Source organism: Alligator mississippiensis, chromosome 1 (genome assembly GCF_030867095.1).
Source record: "Alligator mississippiensis isolate rAllMis1 chromosome 1, rAllMis1, whole genome shotgun sequence".
Taxonomy (NCBI): Eukaryota; Metazoa; Chordata; order Crocodylia; family Alligatoridae; genus Alligator; species Alligator mississippiensis.
Genome location: NC_081824.1, coordinates 198,371,450 through 198,397,251, shown reverse-complemented (window position 1 = coordinate 198,397,251; position 25,802 = coordinate 198,371,450). Strand labels below are relative to the sequence as shown.

Sequence of the window (25,802 nt, the reverse complement as noted above, 5' to 3'; positions counted from 1 at the left end):
GATAGTGAAGCTGTGGGGGGCAGAAAGCAAGGCAGCTACCTGACTCCCTAGATTTTTTTCCCCCTACTGTAGCAGTGACAGGTAGGAAATTCAAGACAAATCTCCGATAAGTAGATTCTATACCTGGAAAATTTTAACAAATTTATAAATGTTCCATATATAGAATCTAATTATTGGGGGGTTATCTTATGTTCAGGTTTGTCTTATATTCAAGTAAATATAGTATATGCCTAATAATATCACAGGCCCCTAGTGAGTCTTACAAAAGGGCCTAATTTGTGTTAGGTGCCTAGCTTCTTCCGGAAGCCAATGAAAGTCAGAGGTGGGATATTAGAAAGAACTTTTTCCCTGTGAAGGTGGTTAAGCGCTGAAACAGGCTTCCTAAAGAGGCTGTGGAATCTCTACCCTTGGAAGTTTTTAAAAGTAGGTCAGATAAACACAGACAGGGATGATACTGTCTTAAGAAAGGGTTTTGCTAGATGCCTCTTGAGGTCCCTTCCAACCCTAGTCTTCTATGAGTCACAAATTAACCTAAAGAGGTAAGGTGCCTAAGCACATTTTTCAAAAAGCATTGTAAATTTAACCCCTGCTGATAACCTGCAACTCCCATTAACATCAGTAGGGGCTACACTACTCCAGACTGCTGGGAATCAGACTATTTAACTGGTTAAATAATAGACTTAGGAACCTATATGTAGACACTCAGATTGATAAATGATAGCTTCTGCAGGGAGGATTGTTTTTATTTCAATGGCAGTTCTATCTACAGAGACTGAATAACAGAATAGTAACTGAACTTACTACTTGCTCTTAAAAAAAAATACTAGTTTAGAATTTTAAAACCTCATACAACTTACATGAAAGAATCCAACCCTGTTTTTAAACAGGAACTCAACAGTATTTAATAGAACATACCCTCTCTTGGCTGACTAGACCTATTTTTGTCCAGTCCAACACTGTACTAAGACTTATATTTGGGAAGGAGATCTTGTATGTATGGTGGGTTATATTTAGGGGTCTACCCAACTCAAGGTGACGGCTGGCCAATTTCGCAGGCAGACTGCAGGGTTAGCCACCATTTTCACAGGCTTATTGTAGAGGTCCCCCCCACACTTCTGATTGGCCAAGAGGCTCCAGTGGCTCCCCCCCAATGGTGATTGGTGGAGAGGGCTGTCCATCATATGGCCCTGCCCCTCACCACTGACTGGTGAGAGGTGGGGCCACATGACAGGCAGCCCTCTTGGCCAATCAGCAGCAAGGAGCAGGGATGGCAGCCATCTTTCCTGCTTGCTTTGGTGCTAGCAGCCCCCTTCATGATGGGTTGCATTGCCAGGAAAAGCTGGCATTTTATTTTTAGTACATTTTTAGGGTTGGGGAAGGGGGTTCCCACTAATTTTGTGGCATTCACCTGATTTTGCAATTTCCATGAAATCTGTGGAATCATGATTTGAGTAGGTCCCTATTGTATTGTATAAGACCTTTCATATTCAGATACAAACAAAGTTGAAACAAAGTTCCTGGTTACAAATAATATCAGCTTTGCAAGCCCCATCCCTCATAGAATCCTGGTGTATTTTTATACTTAGAAGTCACAACTCCGCAGCATCACTACTATACTACTATACGATGCATTTAGACCACTCCTTAAGAAAAGATTATTGCTCACACCAAAAGAAAACATTACACAATTCAGCACAGCTGGCAACATCTCGTATTGGAATGAAATAGTAGAGCTGTTGCCAGTTTGAACTAAGCTCTCATTACAGAACTAAGCTTTGAAGGATCTCTACCTGACTTATGATGGACTCAAGGCAATAATCTCAGACACTAAATTTTTATGAGCTGCAAACAATTAACAAGGAAGAAAAAATATGGGTATTAGTCGTAACATGAAAGTTTCACCTACTATAGACGTTAGCTGGCCCACTTACCCAGCTAAACAACAAAACAACCTGTAATATAGTTTTTCTAGAGATATGTGAGAATTGCTTAGGGGGCAAGCATTTGTTATTAATGCAACCCACAAGTAGTCTATACATAAAAGGAACAAAAGGTATAAAGTATGACCTATGTAGCCACATGGGCATAAGACCAGCTGCAAATAATGGTTTGCTTTCTTTAAAATAAGGGAGTTAGTACACTATGTGCTTTTGAGAGTTACTGTTCACAATCACCCACAGCACAGGAATTCATTTTGAACAGCAAATTGATAAACAAAAAAACCTCCTTTGCTGAACCCTTACATGATCCAGGCAAAGTAACTTGAGCTTATTCCTGATTTCCATTTCTATCTTATCTAGGCCTACATGAACTCTCTGACTAACTTCAACCAATACATGTACTTTTTAGCAAAGGTATTTGCAATATTGTGCAAAGTTATTAAAAATGGACAACATTTAGAATTATCCATCACAAAACCAAAGCTAAAGAGCACCGTTATTGGTTGAGCAGGCAAAGTTTTCATGAAGAGCACAATCAAGAAGACATACGCAAGAGTTTTACTGACAGATGAAACAGTCTTCCTACATTACAGTCTGCTCTCAGTTAAAGCCAGGCACTTCTTTCCCCAGATTTTGTTCTTTGCTCCAAACAATAAATAAGTGCTCTGACACTGAACATAAAAGATGACTCTCCTACTAATACAATGTTTGCATATACAGTTTTATCTGAAAGAGGAACAATCAGTAGGAAAAACACTAATAATTTAATAAAGATTGCTGTGTATATTAAATATTTCTCTATATTTCCAACAATTATCATAACACTGGAATGGATTCTTTCCAAAGCAATATAAATACCAATATCTGGAAGTTACTTTGGTAAATTACAATTCTAAGCTACTGTATATTGATCAGGTGTTTGTTTATTCTTATTCTTATCTGTCTGTGGATTCCACAACTAACAAGGTGAAATTCCTTTTTGGCAGAGCAACACTTCTTTAAAATAATATTTTCTTTTGAACATCAGCTTGTACAGATAGGTTAAGCACCAAAGTAGTACAAATGGTACAGCAGTTACATCCTGTATGGTAGGCAAATTTAAAGGCCTCATTTTTAGAAAGATCTTACCTTCACCTGATGAACCTGAAAGATCTATGATGACATACACTCTTCCTTCTGGCTCCAAGTCAATCTGCAATTGAGAAGCAAATTAAAAAGATAACCTTAGATGAGGTGTCTAAACATGCTACCACATGCACCATGTGAGTACAAGGTTTCCTGGAACTCTTAAACTTAAGGTACGAACAAGATACAAGTACAGTTTCATAGTTTGTTGGTTAGAGAGCTTCCTCATCCTGCAGATATCAAACTCTCGTTTAATTTGAGCCTGTTAAAGGGTGACATCTATGCAGGTGTTGACTTAAATGAGCTGGGGATACTGAAGAGGAGTAGAGGGACTCCAGCATTTTGCAGCATCAAGCCATCTGTACTTAGCAGTCCAATACCGTTGTGCAACCCGCCCCCACACATTTTAACAACTTCTTCCAAGGACTTAAAAAAAAAAAGAAGTTAAAAAGGAAGTGGTATCAAATAACTCTTGGCTGTAACTTCCACTGAGAACAGCCATGCAAATGAGAAAGCACTTCTAACTCGGAGAGAAAGAGAAGAAATCTGACTAGAGAATGTGGGGAAATCAATAAACACAACTTTCATTACTATTATTATTTGTTTCAAAGTTCATTGTTTTTTAAGACTGCAAAACTAAAATATGCCCCATGCCCCTGACTCATAAGTACAAGATGCTATATTATTTCCTCATCCTGAGAGATTCTGGGTGTTTCCATGGAGACAGATTTTAATGGGTGCCAACACTGCCCAGCACCATAAAAACAGGGCTCTTAAAAGACGACCCTGTTGGCTCTAGGTACTGGGAGACGTATGTTTAGACCCCACTGTGATGAGTACAATGTACATGCCTATATATATTGTAACTGTACATCACATTATGAACCTTCAGTTTCCTTGGTTGTGTCTACCAAGCAGACTTCCTGTTCCTCACATCGATGGTTTGTATACCAGCGGTTTTCCCAAGAATTAAAAAAAATGTAAAAGCTACAGTAAAAGAATAATGTCTCCTGTAAGTATATGAAAAGCGGTGCACCTAGTGGCTCTTCCATTAGAACTTCAATCTAAAGCATTAATTTCTCCTGAGCAACTTGTTATGCATTATATTGTACCCTTGTCCTCCTCAGCTGTACAAGACTCCAGCCACATCTCCCCGCATGGCCATGTAGGATCTACGGAGTTCTGAATATTTGGTGTATACAACATAAGTGAAGGAGAGGAGAAAACACAATCTCCAAAAAAACAAGTGGGCAGTAAGCGCTGGGTAGGGCTGTGATTCTTTCTCCTTCAGGTATTGATTAGATACTGGAGGTAAGGAGAAGGGAGCTGACATCTGATACTACCCACTAATTTCCCCCTTCAACTCCCAAGATTCAGTGCCTTCCTGGAGCCCCACCTAGCAAGACAACAATACATTCCCTCATATTCAGGAGCATAATTTGCCTCTGAGCACAATTAGCTTTTATTCTCTTCCCCCACACCACAGCAATTTCCAGTCCACACACGCTTAACCTCTGTTGAGGTGGTAGAGAGGTCTTTGTTTTCTTAAAATCACACAAACTGGCTACTTAGAGACTAAAAACATATCTGATATCACTAACAGTATACGACATTAGGACCCTTCCTCTAATGTGCACAAATGACTCCGAGACCAAACTCCTGATCTTTGCAAATTAGCAAGCAAGTGAACAACCAACAGTGCCAGGATAATGCTCAATATCATAAAAGGTACAACATGTACCGTGATCATTAATTTTGACAAACATAGTTTACATTTAATTAGTTATATTTCAGCGTCTTAACAATAAAACACCCTGTGTGCTGCTGGGTTTATGTCATTACTGAAATGTGGGAAGAAACACCACATTCCCACATTTCGGCTGAAAATGAATAGGTGCGCAAGCTAGAAAATGAATAGGTGTGCAAACTATAAAGATTCTACAGTGTTTCAGGGACAGGAGGTTTGAGGAGAAAAAAAAAATCAAACAAAAAGCTCAGCATTATTTTTTTCACATTTCAGATGAAGTTGCACTTTCAGCTTAAGAAAGTGAACTAGGATGACTAGTTTCAGGCTGGAAATATTTTTGTTGTAAACTGGTAACAAAATTAAGAATGTAGAACTAGATTCTCTGGCCTGTTTCATCCTCTTCAAGCAGTGCAGAGGTAGCTGACTGCATGCAACCTGATAGCTTAGTGTAGGGGTGGGCAATTATTTTAGCTGGAGAGCCGCTTAATGAGTTCTGCTGCTGGAAGGCTGCAAGAGTAGCCCTGCCCCTTAACAAGTACCGCATCTCCTGGTCGCCATCTTGGGACTGGAAGTCCCCTGATCTTTGCCACTGGAAGTCCCTCCCATTGCCCCAGAACCACTCCTGGGGGAAGCGGGATGCCAACTTGGAACAGAAAAAAACAAACCATATACTAAAAGTCAAACATTTACTATAATGTATTTTAATTTCATTTTTGTCTTGAATTATGTGTGTGCGCAAACTGTATATAGCAACTACTGCATAATAACTAATGAATAAATCTTACTCTTGTATATTGCTTGTGGGGGGTATGGGTGTGGTTGGGGGATGGGTGTGTATGTATGGTGGGGTGTGAGGTATGTATGTGGGTTGGTGGGTATGTGTGGGGCTAGTTATTGGGTGTGGCTGTGTGTTGGGTGTAGGGTATGTTACGGGGTGTGTTTATATATGGGAGGGCTATGGGGACAGGGTGTGGGTGTGTGGAATTTGTGAGGTGTGAGGGAGGCTGGGGGAGGCTAGGTGTGAAGGAGGATAGGGGAGCATGGGAACCACCCACACACTCAACTCCTTGGCACACAGCCCCCACCACCGGTGGCAGCAGCATAGGGCTCCTTCCAACTCATGTGCAACTCCTGGCACTCACACACCACCAGGAGGAAGCCCTGCGCAATGAAGCTGGATGCCTTCCCCACTTCCTACCACCACATGCAGGCGCCAGGGCTCTGCCGGGAAGCAGGGGTGGGGCTCCCCTCCACGTTTGGTGGAGTCCCATGAGCTGCATGGGATGGCAAGGGGTGGGGAAGGCAGCCAGCTCCATTGTGCAGGGCTTTTCCCTGGTGGCACCAAGTGTCAAGAACTGCATGTGAGCCCTGAGTAGCAGAGGCAGGCTGGTCTGGCTCTGCTCCTTGCTGCCATGTGCAGCTCCCAGAACTGGCTGAAGCCACACACCACCAGGTAGCAGCGCCTGTGTGGGCCACAAGCACCCCAAGGGCCCACTGCCTGCTGCTGCAGCCAGTGGCAGGGGCTGTGCGCCATGGGAAGTGTGTGTGGCGGGGTTCCCACACCCCCCCACCCTCCCTTGCAACAAACACACCCACACTCAAACCCTGCCCACCCAAGCTCTGTGCTCCCACCACCACCCAGGCCCAGGAGCTTTGCACTCCTGCCATGCTTTTCATTACCACCCAACTGCTTTTCATTACCACCCAACTGTAGCCCCTGCCTGCCACTGCTTCCCTACCTGCTGCCTGGAGTTTGCACTACAGCAGGGACAGGAGGAGGAGCCACTGAATGATGGAGAAGCTGAGCAGCTCCCCCAGTGCCTACAGCAGTGGTAGCAGCAGCCCTGCCCACAAGCTGTGAGCTTGGCCGGGCAGGGGTCCTCCCGTGCACAAGGACGGGAGCGAGGAACATTGGCTGGGTACAATTAATTGGTGGGTACCCACAGGCCAGATGAAATAGCATAGTGGGTCAGATCCAGCTCACAGGCTGTATTTTACCCATCCTTGTCTTAGTAGTTCCCCAATATTTTCAGACCAAGAGACGCTCAACATTTCTTATGGACCACAATGCACTCTTACCAAACTTAATTGAAAACGTTCTGATGGAGATTTGAATAAAAATGCAGTCTGTGGTCACAAACAGGGACTTCACTCACCCTCAACATGCCCCTCACCCCAAGAGAAGAGATTCCCCAGAAACATCATCCCAAATGGAAGAAGAGTCTCCATCCATCCTTCAAAACATCCCCCATCTAACAGAGGATTTGCCAACCCTACAACGTAAGTCCCTACTTAAAAGAAGAGCTTCGTTCAGGACATCCCACCCACATACACACACAATTCATCCAACTAATGGGCTTCATCCTTCATAAAACACCACCACCTAATATGGAATGTTGCCTCTTTCTCCAAAATCAAAGCTCCAACTGGGAGAGGGCTAACTTCCTTATCCATTTCCCCTTCTTCTGCCCCCTAAATATGCACACCAGGTAAGAAAGAAACCTTCCCCCACCCATGCTTCCAAGAGACACACCTGGACCACTGGGTCATGTGACAAAGATCAGATCACACTGCATTGCAGCTGGGAGGCAGGGAGAAGGCATGCAACGCCCCATCGAGTATGAAGATTGGTGCAAACCTGTAGAGCACTTACTATGACTTTTCAGACCACAGCTTTAGTAAGGAAATACCTTATTTTCTCATAAATAATACAAACCTTTCCATCAAAATCAGCCCTCAAAATTGGGGTATGTGTATTTAGCAAGGAAGCTGATTTTCTATGCGGGATAGAAGCACCCTCCATTGATTCCTACTTCACAATGCAACAGCAGTGGCATTACTATTCAGGCAGCTATGGGAGTCATTTAGGCAATGGCTAATTAGTAAAGCCTCATTACTCTTCATTACACAAGTCTTAATAATCATCTCCCCTTTTTAATAGTCCTGATGTTCTATTAATCAAGCTAATCATAAGGCAGTTTTGCTGTCTGCAGGCAGTTCCTGCTCTCTCTCTTATGTCATAGCCCTAGAGACTCTTAAGGTCTTTTCAGAAGCATAGAATCAGCCAAGGAGACCAGTCTTCAGGAGCAGCTAGGTTTCAGTGTAAGCAGCAGAGGGAGAGTGACTATTAAGTGAAAATTAGGTTGTGTCCCTGTTCATTGCAGTCATAACCATGGAAATTTTTTTTCTTCATTCTGCCTTTCGAAAACAAGGTGCATATTATGTTCCTGGGCATGTTGCACGTGAGCAAATATGGTAAAAGGAGAAACCAATAGGATGGAAAAGAAGCTAGAGTGCACCCTGTTACTGCTGGCTGCAACCATCTCATGGAGAATAGCTGTCAACTAACATGAGTTACAACAGCCTCTACTGCCTCCTTTCATTTTCAAATGTTCACACTTTCTTGCAAGGCTCTTTGCAACATAGGAAGGTACATCTGCCTTCATCTTCATATCTCTGTCTCATGTCTCACCAACCTGTTAGTTACTTTGTCACACAAATATTCTATGCCTGTTTCACAGCAGAGGGAATCAAAAGGGAGTGGTGAGTGATATGTAGGTCAAAACAACAGTCTTAGTAGTTGTATTTTGAATGGACTAGGGAAGTCCAGAGAAGAGATGGGTTATTATGAGGGAGGGATAAAAAGGTCTAGTAGAAAATTTTCCCACAAATGTCACAGAAGTCTTAAATACTTAGTGAAGACATTTTTATAACCATTTGTGACATAACAGCTTTATTATTTTGTGAATAAGATTACTGCTGCTGAAATGTAGTTCACCTCCTTTTGCAGAGTCTTTAGATGTGAAATATTAGGAGATCAACAGCACAGGTGCAAAGCATAGGCTTTGGAGTCTGAGCTGATTCTTTCTTTTGAATAACTTCTATAAATCTCCATGGATGGTCGCCTTGAAGGAAAATACTTTATGTTTTACACCTGGTTCATAGAATTTACTTAGGCTGTCAAGGACCTTTATGAAGTTTAAATAGGTTTGTTTGCATGCACGCACACACTCAAATAGATACCACTGCCTCTACAGACAGTCAGTGTTTCTTTTGAACAGCTGGAAAGGTTAACAAACACTGCTACAATGTGTTCCTTCTGTTCTCTCACACGTATATGTACACCCAACTCTCTCTCTTTCTCCCCGTCCCCTAAACAGTCCAGGATGGGACCTTGAACACTAAACTTAAATTCTTACCACCTGCCAAGCAGGCAGTTTCCATCTGCTACTCAAAGCACTCGGTCTATCTGTCTGTCTCTCTCTCTTTCTTCGTCCTGCTCCCATTTCAGTTTTTCCCTGATGCTGCAAAAGACTAAGTGGTTTTATGAAAGCTGCTCTCTTGCAAAAAGACTATATTTTACCAGTGACATGAAATATGCCAGTATGCATATTTCTTTTATAAGTTTTATAAAATACACCATTCCTGCTTTGCTCAAGGTACATACTCTACCCTATTAAGAATTAAATAAAAACATGTGTTTCTGCCGTGAGCGAAAGATGAACAGGTCCTCTCAGTACAGGTAATCCTGTCATTACAAGCATTTGAGAGAGAAGATACGGGTCTTCATCTAACTCTAAAGGTCAGAAGGATCAAGGCAAAATCAAAGCTTAATTCAATTTAAATTAAGTTTTGACTAATTTCCATGGTCCCAGGATTTCAACTAACCAGTCTCCACATCACAATAGAGACACCTACTCTGGAGTTAAGGGCTAGGGACAGACATTACACATTAGCTGGTTTAAGTGATCAGAAACTGGTTTAAACCTGTATAGAACAGATGTTCAGTGCACATAAACCAGTTTGAAAATGGCTGGAACTAGTTTGAGATAAACCTGGTTGAAATTAGTATCAGACTTAACTGATTTGGGTCAAACCAGTTTATGCAATGTCTGTCTCAGACCCCTTCCTGGTTTAAGTTAAACCAGAGTCCCGACATACTCTCTGGGCTGGGCAGGGCTCTCTGCTCCAGAGAGCCGAGTTAGCCCCTCCCCTCTGTTCCCTGGCTGCAGCTCTGGCAGACATAAAAGATGTATGCCCCTGAAGGCTGGGGGCTCACAGCAACTGCCCACTGGTGGCGGCACCAGTGTTGTTGGGGGGCATGGCAGTGGCAAGAAGGGACTGCCTGCAGGCGGCCACAGTGACATCAGTGACAAGGGGTGGTGATGGTGAGCGGCATGCAGGGACTGCCCGCAACCAGCATCCATGCTGTCAACAGCGACGAGCGGGGACTGCCCACAGCTGCCGGCAACTGCACCAGCAGCAAGGGGGGGGGGGGGAGGAGGGAGCAGTGACTGCCCAAAGAAGCTGGCAGCAGCTTCGGTGGCGACCAATCTCAGGAGGGTTACGTGCCCCCTATGCCCCCATGCCCCTCCATGCATCGCCTATGCTGGCAGAGCTTGCATGAACAGCAGGGTTTGCCTGGCTTCCTCCTGTTCCCCCCCCACCACCACCACTCCCTGCTCAAGCAGGTATCCCCCCTCCACTCTGCCTTACACAGACACCTCTCAGCATTGGCTAGCATATCATATGCTGGATACAGTCCGTGCTGTGGGAGATGGGACAAAGGCAGACGGGATTGTGTTAACTTAGGGCTTTTTGGAGCTAATCAACAGGTAGCTGGTAATGTCCGTCTGTTCCTTCCTTAGAAAGCTGTTTAAGAAGAGCTTGAATTAAACAGAGTTAGGGGTGATAAACACTCTGTTATCAACTCCCTACTGGGCTGCTGGGGGGGGGGGAACCCCTCCCTAATCAGAGCACCCTGCCAGGGTCTGGCCATGGCCTGCCCCCAGCACAGCACTGTAGAAGGGAAGGAAGAACTGCTCTAGCACACCCCCGGCTTCTAGCCTGAACCACTGCAAGCATGTGCCAGCATTTCTTTAGTACAGAGGAGATGTCTGTCCAGTTACAAACCAGTTTAGCCGAGCCAGGTTAGACTAACCTGAACAGACTGAATCAATTCAGGCTCAGGCTTTTTGAATATCTGTCCCTACCCAAGGAGTTTCCACTGAGAACACCTGACTTATGTCAAACAACTGCTAAATAAATTGCTTCCTTGAGAACACCTACCATGGAGGCTCATCTATACTACTCACATGATGAGCTCAGACATGCTTTCAGGAAGTACTTAAAAGTGATTTGTGCAAATTTCTGGGTTTCCCCTTGCCTCCCAGAATTGGTCTTTGTGAGTTTGTACCTACAAGGTTTTGTTCTGATCTCAAGTTGAGCCCAAATCTAGGAGAGAAGCTCCGAGTTTCTTTGCTTAAGGATAAAGCTATGTAGAGTCACTGGAGTCTGCACAGTTCCCAAATAAAAAATACAAACCATCAGCATAATACTGCTAGCATGAGGAAGATTAGGAAGATTCCATACAGCATTTTTAGATTTACTGATGCTGCTGCTTAATATGTAAATGGCAGATCTAGGCAGCAGAATTCTGGGCTCTCAATCATTGTAAATCTTCAGAAATTCCACTGGTTTCTTCTGTGTAACTGCTCTTACTCCAACCAGAGTTAACCTTGTCTGTGAAGACCAAATTCAGACTCTGGTGTAAGGAAATGCAACTCTCCTCACTTCAGTGGAACTGCATCCACTTATCAGAGGTCTGAATTTGCATCTAGAAGCACAGATTGCCAGTCATTTTGAAGTTACTTAGACACATGACGACCATGTCATTAAAAATTAGGTACATTATATTTAATAGAGGTACACCAATACAGAGGTCCGATATCAGATTGGTGCCGATATAAAGAAAATTATCTATATTGGATATCGGCACAATGGGGCCGATAATTTGGCCGATAAATGCCTGTGCTGCACATAGCCGCAGCACAGCATGGAGCAGAGCCAGCAGCATGGAGAGCTGCCTCCAGCTGGTAAGTCAGAAGAGGAGGAGGGACGGAAGGGGAGCGAGGGGCAACTCAATGCTCCCCGCGGTGAGGGAGGTGGCAGGGGCAGGTGCTGCCCAGCTGGGGGGGGGGCATGGGATGGAGCTGAGGCTCATGGGGTGGAGGCAGCTCCCACTGCTGCTCTGCTTGCACCCCGGGAGGGCGAGAGGCGGTACCCCCGGATCTGCATGGTGCAGGGGTGGGGGTGAAGTGGGGGTAGAGGTGGAGCCAGAGCTGCTGCTGCACGGCTCTTCTCAGTGGGGGTTGGGCTCGTGGTGGGCACTGGTGGCCCTGGGAGGGGCTACAGCCACCCCAAATTTCACTGCAGCTCCACTCCCAGCCCTGCACTGACACCTGGCGCAGCCCCAGCTCAAGGCCCTGCCTCCACCCAAGTGGCAGGAAAAGCCACCGCTGCTCCAGGTGACAGTACAGGGCAGGTAGTAGAGCTGCAGTGAAATTTGGGGTGGCTACAGCCTCCTCACAGCACCGCCAGAGCCTGCTCCAGGCCCAGCCCCCAGCAAAAAAACCTGTGCAGTGCTGGCTATGGCTCCACCCTGGAGCTGCAGCCCTCCCCGTGCTCCACAGATCTAGGGACACAGGCTCCACCCCCTGCCCTCCCAGGGTGCAAGCAGTGGCAGGAGCCACCACTACCCCACGAGCTGCAGCTCCATCCCATGCCTTCCCTCACTGCAGGGGGCATTGATTTGTCCCCAGCACACCCCTTCCCTCCCCCCTCCCCTTCCACCACACTGGACTTACCACCTGGAGGCAGCTGTATTGGATATCAGATTGGTATGGGCTGATATGCCTCCTTAAATATCAGCTATCAGTACTGGCCCCCAAAATCTCTATTGGTGCAGCCCTAATATTTAATATCTAGCTTGTCTCTTAACAGAGATTATAAAAATTGGCAATGACATTTGGATTTTCAGGAAACAGTGACTGGATAACTACATTTTCAAAAACTGAAATAGTTAACAACCAAATGTTGGAATCGGTTATACTCTGATGTCTCCCACAGAAGTTATTGAAAAATATAGGATGCATAAGAAAAAGCTCTCTCTTTGAGGCAGGGTGAGAGGCACAGGTGGGAATGAAAAAATGTTCCCTGTGCTGCAAGTTGGCAGCGCAGGAAGAAAATTAGCCCCCTGAATATCCAGGGGTCTAAAAAAACTGCTCTGCAGAAGTGCGGAGCAAGGCACAGTCCCAGACCATGCCAGGGAATCAGTCCTCCAAAAGAGACTTTTTGGTGTCAACCAGAGCGTCTTTTTTGCTCTCCTGCTGCCTCCGGCCCCCGGCGCTGTCCAAGGTAAGGGGGAGGGGGGTGAGTTTCATGGGTGGGTGAGGGGTAGCAGGGAGATGTGGGGGGGTTTGGGGAGTGGCAGGGGAGATGTCCCTGGGGCTGCGGGGGGTATGAACCCGGCCCAGCTCCATGCGGCTTGCTAGTCTGGCTTTGCACCGGAGCAGGTTGCAGGGCTCCGGGAGGCACACACAGGACCAGTGCCTCCTGGAGCCATGTGACCCGCTCAGGTATAAAGCCGGACTGGTGAGCCACACTGGGCTGGCGCTGCCCCCCCACCCCGCAGGCACAGCGGGGCAGAGGCAGGACCTGGCGCGGTGCACGGGGACCACACGCTGTGCCTGTTGGGTCCTGCCAGCCCTGGGGCTGCTCCTGCTGCCCAGCCAGCCTGACCGGGCAGCAGGACCAGCCCCAGGGCCAGTAGGACCTGTCTGGGTGCAGTGTGTGGTCCCCATGCACCACACTGGGTCCTCCTGCCATGGCCCTGCCCAGTCAGGTGGCACAGAGGCCCAGGACACGGGTGGGCCTGGCACACGGTCCCCACATGCTGCACTGGGTCCTGCCACCAAGGGCTCAACCCAGACAGGCGGCAGACAGTCTCCAGGGCCAACAGGACTTGGCTGGGTCCAGCACACGGTCCCCGCATGCCATGCCGAGTCCTGCCACCATGACTTGGCCCAGCCAGGCAGCAGAGAGGCCCTGGGGCTGGCAGGACCTGGCTGGGCCCGGCGCATGGTCCCCACGTGCCGTGTCAGGTCCTGCCACCATGGCTCAGAGCACCCCACTCCCGCTACTGCTACTAAAGGTAAGTTATGAGCCCTGGGTGGGGGGCCTGGGCCCTCCAGGGTGCCTGGGACCCTGGGTGAGTAGGCTGTGGCCCTCCAAGGTGCCTGGAACCCTGGGTGGGGGGTCTGGGGCCCTGTGGGGGATAGGGGCTGTGGTGCTCCAGGGGGGAGCTTGGGCCCTGTTGGGGGGGGCATTCCATGTCCTGTGGGGGGGGCTGCACCCTGTGGGGGCCAGGAGACCCACCCCTCGTGAGCAGCCCCCCCACAAGGTCCCCCACACTCACAGTCCCCCCAGCAATCACCCCACACCTACCCACATCCCCCATTAAACACCCAACATGTGCAAAGAAAACCAAAAGTACACATCAATACATATACATATTTAGAATTTATTTTATCATGATGATAGAGACATTGGTAGGCTTCCACACTGCTTTAACATTGTAAAGATACCAATAAAACATTGCCCAAATGATTGCTTACTCTCTCTCTAGGGGTGGATAGAGAGAGAGTGTGTGTGTGTGTGTATGTGTGTGTGTGTGTGTGTGTGTGTGCGCGCGCGCGCAGCGGCTCAAACTTGTCCATGTGTGGACACACCCTTCATGGCCGACTAGAAATTTTGGTCCATTTTCAGCAGTAAAAACTAATGAAGCAGCAGTGGGAAAAAAAGAACAAAACCCAACAACAGCAATAACAATCTAAGTAATAAAATTGACAGTATATTAATATGAATGCATTTCTTGTTGTGACATTCAAGGATTATCCAATACTTAGAAAGCTTATAGGTTAAACTTCTAAACACATTATTTGCCACTGCAGCTAGTCATAATTAGTACTGTTGGATTTTTGAAAGTCCGAACATGCTAACAACCCTTACTGAACATAGAAAAAAGTGGGATAGCTTTTCTGAAACACAAGTGATCTTCCCTCCTTTGAAAAAAAAGGCAAGACAGCTAGAAAAACTGCAGTTCTAATGCAATACATAAATCTATTATTTTAATATGGTCTCTGGCTGTAGTCACTATCTTTAGTTAATTACAATAAAGGCTTTCCTAGAAACAGAGCTATCTTCCTCAGCAACTCTGATTATACACAGCCAGGATAAGTAACATATTGGCAAATATTAGAAATGCTCTGCAGCCTGTCCTTCAAATGGTCACCAAAGTAAAACAGTTTATATTTCAAAAGTAAAATAATTTATATTCAGTTGAGGAAGAAAATACCAAATTATAGAAGGATTTTGTTCTGAATGTCAGTTTCATTCAGAGAATATTAAACTGACCCTTTCATTCCTTCCTGGATGACTGAGGCTGTATTTTATGGTGGTCAGGAAAGAGCTAAACACTATGCTGGATTACATAATCACATACAAAACTAAGGTCGGACGTAAATAGTTATAGGGAAAACACCATTAAATGTAATACAATAGACTTTGTCTTCATTAAAAGAGAGTAACTGAAAATGGAAAAATGGAAGCTTCCATATGTCCTTGGCTTTAAGTTGTTTAGCAACAAGATTGACAGATAGTACTCCTTTTCTTCTTAAAAAAGCAGGAGTTCCAAACTGATCCTATTTAACAGAAAATGTGCATTAAAGATGGCATTCTTCTAAGTAGCCAAAGTGACTTAGAAGCAAAAGTCCTCCTGATTTTGCATATCTTTGATAAGAAATCCAGCTATCACAAGAGAGGATTCTAATCAAGAACAGAGAAGAGATATTTAGCTTTGTTTTCCACCTTTTCTTCTCGTGTGGCAAAGGTAACTCAGCTGTACCATGCTTACTATGGCTGTGCGAAACACCATTGTTTTGTTTGCCGTTTTGAAGGGACAGTGTTTGGGGTTTTTTTGTTTAGTTTTAAAGCACTGTCCCATTTCGTTTTGTCGAAACGGTTTAGCTGTTTCCACGTGTTATGACATTTCATCCATAGGCTATAATGGGGAATCATGAAAATGCCTAAATCTTTGTCATTTCTTTCCTGATCTGGATGAAAATTCCAGGGATGGTACCCCCTTCTGAGTGCATGGAGCCTGCCAAGTTTCAAGGAGATAGGTGCAGAGGTTTCTGGGAAACTTCACCTCAAACTCTTCAAAACACAACTCCTGACGCTTGCTGGCAGCCGCAGCCTCCTCTCATCTGGCATTCAGATCTGGGGGCCTGCACCCCCAGGTGGGCTGCAGAGCTGTGCTGGACTCCTCCCAGGGGTGCAGGCCCCATGATCTGTGTGGGCCCAGCTCTGGAGAAGATTGCTGCTACCACCTGCAACTCCCCTCATCTGACACGCAGATCCAGGCTCACACCCCAGGAGGAGTTCGGCACAACCTGGCATCCCTCCTGGGGGTGCGAACCCCTGGATCTGTGCCCTGGATGAGAGGAGGCTGCCTCTTCCACCTGGGACTGGTGCTGAGCATGGGCTGCACTGAGCACTGGAGAAGATTGCTGCTGCCGCCTGTCCCAGAAGGCAGTGGCAGCCTGAGCCTCCTCATCTGTGGCACAGATCCAGGGGCTCACACCCCCAGGAGCGCTGCCAGGCTGTGGTGGTGCGAGCCCCCAGATCTGCACGAGTTGAGAGAAGGCTGCCTCTGCTGCCTGGAATTGGAACTGAAGCCAAGTAAGCCCGGCTTTGAAACTTGAAACTTTTCAAAACTTTTGAAACATTTTGAGTGCCCTTGTTTCATTTCGTAGCTGTTTCAAAGCCTTTTGTTTCATTTCAACTTCGCTGTTTCAAGCTCAAAACGCATCGAAACAGCTTCGAAATGAAACACCCAGTGAAATATTGCACAGCCCTAATGATTACATTCTGAACGCTTAGGTGCTACCACGTAAGACTACATCTATGTTAACCTGTTGCAACATGTCTGCATTGTTCTGAGTATAAGTTGAACCCACATTTTCAGCTTCAATTTTAGGAAAAGCAGCTTTTCTCCTCAAAATATGACAATATTTTACATTATTATGTGAAATGTGTGTGTTGGGATCAACCCAAAAATTATAACCCAGCTTTTAGGGACTCCACTATAGCTTGACCCTGCATATAGATGAATGCAATTTTTGTGCTTTTTCCTCTTTTAGAGAGGTGGGGAGGGGGCAAGGGAGAGGCTAGAAGTCAATTTATAATCAATACTGTCCCAAAACCCGAAGTATTCCTATGTCATTTTCTACTCTTCCAAATGCTAAATAACATCTAGTTAACTAACCATGAGTGATTATGGGGCCTGACAGCACCCACAAAATAATTAGGATGAACCCACAAAATACTGCTCCCTCAATCACACCAGGTGACAGACTTCACCAAACCATGGGAGATGAAACAGTCTCTAGCTAGAGGGTGGAAGAAGCATGCAATAAGGAACCATACCAAGAAAGGTCCCTCCCTTTCAAGAGGTCTCTACCTCCCATACACCAAATAAACAGACACAGAAAATGACTGGCCCTTGGTTCTTCCTTCCTGTCATTTATTAAAAGTTTTGCCTGGGTCTTTTGGTCTCTAACTATTCTGTCACCCCTTTAAAGCACAGCAACTGTGTTTTTAGAATGCTGTGGATCCACTTGGGGCACTGGGGAGAAATAGGAAAACAACGTGAAGTCAGGATTGCCTCCCTTCCTCTTGAACTGAAACAAATTGGCAGAGATGTGCCAAATTAAGGAGGAACCCCCCCACCCTTTCCAATAATCTCAAAAACTATTAAGCTAGGGACAGACCCCTTGCTGATTTAAGATAATGACGAATATGACAAAGCAGGGAGGGAGAGTAAAAAGCTCTGTACCATCAACAGATGCATTCACTGCACCCCCTCACCCCTTGCCTCAGAGTACTAGACTGGGGCTGGGGGCTGGCAACACTCCTGCCCCTTGAGCAGCCAGCAGGAAAAAGCCTGGGACCATGCAGGCAGACCTCCCTAATGAGAGAGTCCTGCGGGGCCTGGCCACGCCCCCGCTCAGCTCAGCTCCCTGCAGAAGAGAACGCTTCTAGCCTGAGCCACTGCAGGCGTGTGCCTGAATTTCCTCAGTCCAAAGAGAATGTCTGTCTGGTTTCAAACCAGTTCAGCTTAGGCCAGGTTAGATTAATATGCAAAGATTGAATCAATTCGGGCACAGGCTTTTTTGAATGTCTATCCCTAGCCTTAGTGAAATAATAAGGGAATGTGACTCACCTCACATCATATCATATCACATCTTATATTATATGTACTCCCCACCCCAACATCCATGGGCCTAAATACAACGTAGGCAGCAATCCCATTTCATTTTCAACATACAAAGCTTTAAAAGCAACTGATTCCAGCCTCCAAGAATTCTTAATAAACAATTAAGAAATGAAAGTCCTTTCTGAATTGTAAGCAGCTACAGCAACAATCTTTTCTCTGCACAAAAGGAGATGGGCTAAAAAAAAATTAAAATGTATGCGCCTCAGAATCTAGAACCCCTCCACCCCCCACCTCTATACCCTAATTTTTACCAAACTTGCCTAAAGAGATAACCTTGCATTATGCCCCGTAAGTCAGAAAACAGAAAATTGGTTGCAAAAATGCAATTAATTAACTCCCAAATAGCGGTTCACTGCCACACAATCCTGCCAATCATAATAAATGTGTGAAGTGGATCATTCTAATTATGAAGACATTTCACACAACTTGCTACACCCTAAGTGGTCACAAAGATGTACAGAAATTAAGACATTTTAGCCATAGTAACCTATATCATTTGTTTACCCAGTCTCAGAAGTCTAAAAGACATCAAACATCTTGCATGACCTACAGAAAAGATCAAACATTTCTCTCTTCTAGACAAATGCACCAACATAAAACAAAAAAGGGAAGCCAGGGAAAACAAGATCCAGGGAGAATAATCACAGCATTCAGAAATCAATTCTAGAAAACCCACCCCTAATTATCAAAGCATATACTGACATCCAGACACAATGTCCTGAACCATGTCATGAGATTTCAGTGCAGCTGTACAGTGAATGATCTGCCATGATTTATTGAGGTAGAAGTCCCACATGTTGCTATGGAAAAATCTTTTTTTTGTTTAATGTACACTGAAGGCCCTTTATTGAGAGGAAGGACAATCTTGCAGAGTGCTGAACTGGGACTCAAGAGGCTGAAGTTTAATCCCAGCTCTTCTGTACACAAGCAATATGACTTTGGACAAGTTTCTATATTTTTCCAACTATAAAATGTGGATAATACTTTTTCTCTGTCTCATCTACTTAGATGATACTGTTGGGGCCTAGACACTACTCTAAAGCAATAAAGAAATGCATACTTAGAAAATGCATTTCTTCTGTAGGTTGAAGAACATTCTCTCCTGTAGTATAATCAGAATAGAAGCCAAAAGGTTGTTGGCTGCTGGAGGAGAGGAATTACCACTCAGCCGGAGGCAGGAATCAGGTATAGAAACACAGGAATTGTCACACTGGCTCTGACTGATGGTCCATCTGGTCCAGCATCCTGTCTCCAGCAGTTGCTGGTGCCAACTGCTTCAGAGAGCAGTTGGCAACAGCAAACAAGTTGTTCAGAGAAAAATCAACAGAAACCTAGGCCAACAGTTCAGGAAATTCTGCTAAACCTGGTATGACTATACCTGTTAGATACATATTATTCATTACTGAAATACTCTTTAAAAGGTATTGTATACTGATGTATCTTATTTCCCCTTCCTTTATGGAGATATGCTATGCCAATGTAAGCTTAGTTATACTGGTATAACTGAATCCATATGGATGAGAAGAGGTTGTATGGTTTTAAACTCTGCCAATATAGATAAAGCAGTTTACATTTAAAAGCTGTAAAAACCCTGAATCTGAAACACTGCAAGGGGGAAGAGAAAGGAACACGTTTGGATGTCAAGGGAGGAAAAGGAGGGTGAAACCACATGTAAGACAGAAGTTTGCATAAACCCATTCATTTGAAAACACATCTGTTTAATATATTTAGAGAAGGAAAAGAAAATCTTCGATGTGCAATCACTTTCCCAAGCAGATGGTTATATGATTTCAGAATAAGGGGTTTACATCATGTGGTAAGTTTTGACCTGTAATTTCATCACAAAGCTTTTCAAAATCTGTTCCTCAATGCATTGAAACTAGTGCAGTGTCATTTCCCAGACTGGAAGGAAATAATTAGCTGTTGTGTAGCTGTAACATTCTCCAGCACCACAGAATATTCAAAAACTGTTTCTTTTCTTGGCTTATGAACAAACTTTTAATGGCATGCTACTCAACTGCAACCACAAGGGGGCTGAATGCCTACACAGTGGGTAATACAATACTGAGGATTTTAAATACAGACTGCTGAGTTGAACCTGGATCAGATAAAACAACAACCAGAAGTTACCATCTGATGGCCCATTACTAGTCAATATGAAGTGATCAAATGATTCCCATCCAATTTTTAGTGGTTTGGGGTTTTTTTGGTTTGGTTTTGGGTTTTTTTTTGGTTTTTTTTTGTTTTTTTTTTTTGGGGGGGGGGGGGGGGGGGGGGGAGAAAGGTATCTCATACACCAAGCCAGAACTGGCACATTTGTTGGCAGACTCAGCAAAGACCAGGAATTAACTAGAAACAGAAACTTAACTAATTGGTGGTACGAACTGGAGTTGTGAAACTGAATTGGAGTATTTCCCTTTAATAGAAGAATCTTTAACACTTTTGAAAAACTGCACAGGTCAGTCATCCATACTAGATACATAGCTAAACAGGAGATTTCAGGGCTAACTGGCAACTTGACCTAGCACCTATACTCAGATAAAACAGTACCAATGAACTATCATTTAATTCTTTGTATATTTTTCCTGTGCTGTGGATTTAGTGTAAAGTCTTAAAGGTTAGTAGATGATAAAGCAACATTTCCTGTTTCCTGCAGAGCATAATTTTTTGTTCTTCTCTTTGTGGTAACATACTTTCTTTTCCTTTTCTCATGCACCCCTGCTCCCTCCAGGTGTACTCTGCAAAAGTTAAACAGTAGACTAGAAAGGGGAAGTACAAACACACACACACACACACATCCCCATTACTGTAGCAAGAGTAAGGGAAATGAAAAACTTGATTCTTAAGCTTGCAGTTCTGATAGGTTAACAGCTGGGAGCCCCGTGGCGGAGGTAGCATAAATTCCATTCCTTCCTAAGTGGATAACCTCTACAAGATAGAAGTAACTGGTTGGAAATCATGTAGCTCAGAGGAAGTAAAGTTGTTATTCATATTTTCATGGAAAATTGAATTTTACTTATTAATAATGCCATCATTAATAGTTTTACTATGATTTTTTTCTAGGTTTTTTTCATAGGCTAGAAGGGACATTGCCTTACCCCTGGCAGAGCAATTCTGGCATTTGTTTCCTAACTGTATTTTAAACAGCATAGGAATGTTGATGGAGAAAAGGTCTCATCCTCCCAGTTGGGCAAAGTACACTGTCAAAGTGTGTGTTGAAGAAAAGTCCACTATTCCTTCCATCCAAAAGGAATACTTAGTCTGAAGTTAAACTCTTGGAAAGTTTTCCCTTCTGGCTTGAAACCATGCTGGATAGACCCTATTGTGCCCAAAAGGTCATCTACAAAAGTGCAGGTCCAAAAAAGGCTTATTTTTGGTTTTGAGTTTTTAGAAGAGATGACTCTACAATAATTTGGGTAATTTACAACAGAGGTCATAATCTGCTGGGTTTTAAATTTAAGTGATCGGAAACAGGTTAAAACCTGTAACAGAACAGAAGTTCATTGCACATAAACTGCTTTTCAAATGACAAAAACTGGTTTAAGATAAATCTGGTTGGATGTAGTATCAGACTTAACTGAGTTAGGCCAAACTGGTTTATGGAACTTCTATCCCAGATCCCTTCCTGGTTCAAGTTAACTCACAGTCCCCCACCATCCCAGGATGCTTTGCAGCCCTGGGCTATAATGGAGCAGGGACTGCCTCGCCCCTCTGTGCCTTAGCCTGCTTCCTGCCTGTTTCTGTCAGCCCATGGGGATGGGGGGCAGCAGAACAGAACCTCACTCCTCCTAGTCAGGGTCTACACAGCATGCAGCGGGATGGAAAGCCCCTGTGGTATGGGCTTTTCAGACACTGGTAGCTCTTCCCCCTCCCCCTTCCCACAGAAGCAAGGGAGAAAGAGTCCTCCTGGCCAGATGCCTGCCCCTGCAACCCAGAATGGGGACAGCAGGGAACTCCTGCCTTGAGGACTTTTCCCCACCCCAGCCCAGGGTCCCCCAGCCTGAGGCAGCCCCAGGAGCTGAAAGAAATCTTCCCCTCCACAAACATTGCCTTAGACCCTTGCCTGCCAGTCTCAGGCAGCTTGAGGGAGTGGTGGGAAATTCTCCTGCTCCTCCACAGCTGGTTTTGCCTAAGTTGCTGTGAGTCTGAGGCAAAACTAATGCAGGGGAGCAAAGGAATCTCCCTCCACTCCCTGGGCTATCCCTGGGACTCCAACACCTAAGGCAAAAATGGATGGGGTTAGGAAGAACTACCCTTAGCTCTTGGAGCTCCCCAAAGCTGAAGGACCCTGGCTGGGAAGACTATTTCTCCCTTGGTCCTGCAGCAGTGGCTGAAGCAATCAGCAGCTGGGAAGGCAGGAAAGAGGCACCTCAGGGCTGCCCAGGCTGGGAAACCTAGGTTGGGGGAACCTCCTGAGAAGGAAGCTCCCCCAAAGTGAACCAGCACCAGAGCCGACCTGAGCAGCGTGCGGGGCCCCGCAAATCAGTCCATGTGGGGCCCCACATCCACTCCAATCCCACGGACCCAAAGAAGCTGCTGCTACCACTGGCAGTGTTGCTGGCAGGAGGGATGGAGGTAGCGATTGGCTGGATGTGAAGCCAGTGGCGGTAGTGCAGAGTCACCATGGCCGCTCCACCCAGCTCCGCAGGGCCCCCCAAATCACAGGGCCCAGGGCAGTCATTCTGATTCATCCCCCACTAGGGATGGCCCTGGTCAGCACCCAGACAGGGGAGCTTCTGAACCCCCTGTGGGAGGGCAGCAGGGGTTTGAGGACAGTAGGCTGGGCTGGCAATGGCCAGAAGGCTGGGAGATGTGCTTTAGTGCCCCTGCCTACTGACATGGGTCAGTGCAGGCCTCCCCCTGCCTTTCCCAATTGAAAACTGAATGTCAGTTCAGCTGGTTATCAATTCAACCTATGCAGCTTAGAGGAAGCTGCCTAGTTTGAACTGATTCAGTCTCAGGCTTTTTGATTGTCTGTACTTTGCCCTTATGACAATTTGTCTGTTCACCTAAAATAAATAAATAAATAAACAAGTACTGAGTAAAACAGGAGAATTTTAGAAGTTAGAGAATTTCAGAAGTTTGTTAATAAGAGGTCCTCCATTTCCTTTCACTGTCACAATGGGAAATTATGATCTCCTCTGTGAGAAAGAAGACAAGTTTGTTCCAATAATGACAAAGTGGAACAGGTTGTGCTTCTATCAACCTGTTTCTTGGGTAGGATTAGTGGCTTATATTCAGAGACAATGTGAACTTGCCACCCACAGGTTTAAAAAAATTCTATATGGCAGAACTGATAAGAGCAGATTCACTAGATTTGCCTTCACCTGAGAAAGTAAGGAGGCCATTTTCTTCCTCTTCCTAAAATGGCTGAAACTACAGGATATAGATGGCCTGATGAGACCGTAAATGTAGCTAGATGAATTTGGGGCCTCAATAACTTGCTATGAAGCATTATTAGCTTCTCTTTCCTCAAAGCATCAGAATAAGGAAGAGGTTACAAGTACTTTCAATTGCTGCTTCAGTGCATTTAATACACTGTGCATTTTGTTCAAACTTAAGGAGCCAGCTTTTCAGAAGTGACAAACAAGTTATATTAAAATGCCTTTTGTTAGGTCAAAAGTAGAGCTAGTCATGAGATGGAGGAAAATTCCCAAAAACTATACCCCTTTTTTATCAAGAAGTATTTAACTCCCCTTATCCCACCCAGCAGTTCTAAAGATGAGGCAAGCATGAGTACTGTGAGAAAAGGAAATCCAGCTCTGGTGATTATAAGGATGCAAGCACAAACTCATGCCACATAAATGACTTCTGCATACTTACATATACACAACAGCAGCTTCCATTGCTTTGCAATAAACATTAATATTAAAATAAACATAATACCACAATCATAAAATAGAATTAGCATCAAGTATTAAAACAAAGCATCCTTCCTGGAAGCAGCTTTGTTTCTTGCAGCTTGCCAAACGTTGTATTGACTGAGATGCTGCGCAACCATTACTCTCAATCTATATTTAAAGAAAAGTTTTAAAGAAAAAGATACATACACCTGACTTGTAAAAATAACTTTATTTTCCCTGTGTCTTCAGTGAGGCATGACCAGTTTGACATTATCCTCCCGAGAAATGTAAGCATGTGCTGGTGCTGACTGCTGCAATTAGTATTTTAAGAAATCAGCTACCCTTAGCATGCAGGTTCCTGCATTTGAGTTGTTATTATCTGGCTTGGTAGTACATGTTATATATTAGAATGAAACTCAATATACTTAGTTCAGTCTATGCTCCAAGTCCCTACAATTTAGCTTGCCTTGTGCTTCCACTGTTAAGTGGCTCTGAATGCTCCTGATAAATTGTTAGAGGCACAAGGATGTATCAGGTGCCATTAGCCTTTATGATGTGGAAGAACCCAGGTTGGATATGAAAAAGATGAGGGCCACTATTAATATCCTTTAAATAACCATTGATACACTGGTGTGGATTAACACAGGCATGGCCAACCTGCAGCACAGGTGTCACAAGTGGCAAGGGCAGCTTGTGTGTGTGGCACACAGCAGATCAGGGAGGGAGCAACAATATACAACAGGGTGTGAAAAGTAAAGTAGCAGATTGGACAGGGAGCACAGGGAAGGAAGCAGAAAGCAGAGCAGACAGGGGAAAGGGACCAGAGTGGCAGTCAGGGAGGATGCAGGGCTAAATTGTGGCAGACCTGCCAAAAAGATTGGTCTCCACTGGATTAGCAAGCACATGGACCTCAACGTGTGAATGAAAACACAAGGTTTCCAACTCTAAAAATGGAAGAACTAATGGGAACATAGGGCATGTGTAGACAAAACGGGGGTCCTAAATTGAAGCGGTGGGTTTTAAAAAACACCGCTTCAATTTAGGGCTGATTAAATCCCTGTGTCATGCACACACCTTGCTGACTTTCTTGCCTCTCTGGCAGGGAGGGGAGGGCAAGCTGCTGGTGGGCGGAGCAGTCCCTGGGCTGCAGGGGAGCTGGTGCTTCCCTCCACAGCAGTGGCGGCCCCCCTGCACCCCAGGAGGCACCCACCTGCAGGCACCTGGCTCAGGCGGTCCTGGGGGGTACCGCAGCTGTGGAGGGAAGCACCAGGCCCCCACGCAGCTCAGGTAGGCAGGCAGGCAGGCTCTGGGGGGGTGGAGGGGGTGGGGGAAGATAGGCTTTTCTTGGGCAGAGCCTGCTTTCCCAGGCTACCTGCAGAGCTTCCTGCAGAGCCATGGAGCTGCACGGAGCCTGATGCTTCGCTCCGCAGCTGTAGGGGCAGCAAAATAAAACTCCTCAAAGGAGTTTTAGTTTGCTGTGCCCCAAGTCATTTAAGGCACATTACACCATTGAACTTCCTACAGTGGCTGGAATTAATGTGCAATACACCACTGAAGCATGCAAACACCAACACCATTAAAGTAGTGCAAAAGCATTTAGCCCGCTTTAAAGTGTCGTGTGCACACGCCTCTTATTTCGTCTGCACATGGCCTTAGAAACCAGTGGGATTCTAACTCCACTTCTCCACTGCTTTTCACTTTTGTGATGGTGTTTGCATGTGAGCAAAGCAGGGATTGAATGACATTATTCTATTGTTAGTCCCAAATTTTCATTACAAGGTTATCTTTTGGCACTAGCATCAAGGCCTCTTTTATAAAAGATTCTTCCAAAAGAAGACACAGAGCCTATCAAGTATGCAAAATAATTCAAGTAGGACATTTAGTATAGCACATAAACTGCACTTGAAAACAGACTAAAAAACCCACCAAAGACACGGAGTTATGTTCATAGTTTCTCAAAAGTAAGTATC

The 25,802-nt window shown here is 45.1% G+C and overlaps 1 protein-coding gene across 2 annotated transcripts in view; it reads right to left on the bottom strand.

Annotated features, from left to right (window-relative positions):
- Positions 1 to 25,802, bottom strand: part of PRKCE (protein kinase C epsilon) — a 534,211-nt gene that overhangs the window by 364,532 nt on the left and 143,877 nt on the right. For both annotated transcript variants that reach the window (XM_019485358.2, XM_014610962.3), the window contains exon 2: positions 3,069 to 3,132. In XM_019485358.2, the coding sequence (XP_019340903.1) occupies positions 3,069 to 3,132 (64 nt within the window). The remainder of the gene's footprint in view (positions 1 to 3,068; positions 3,133 to 25,802) is intronic.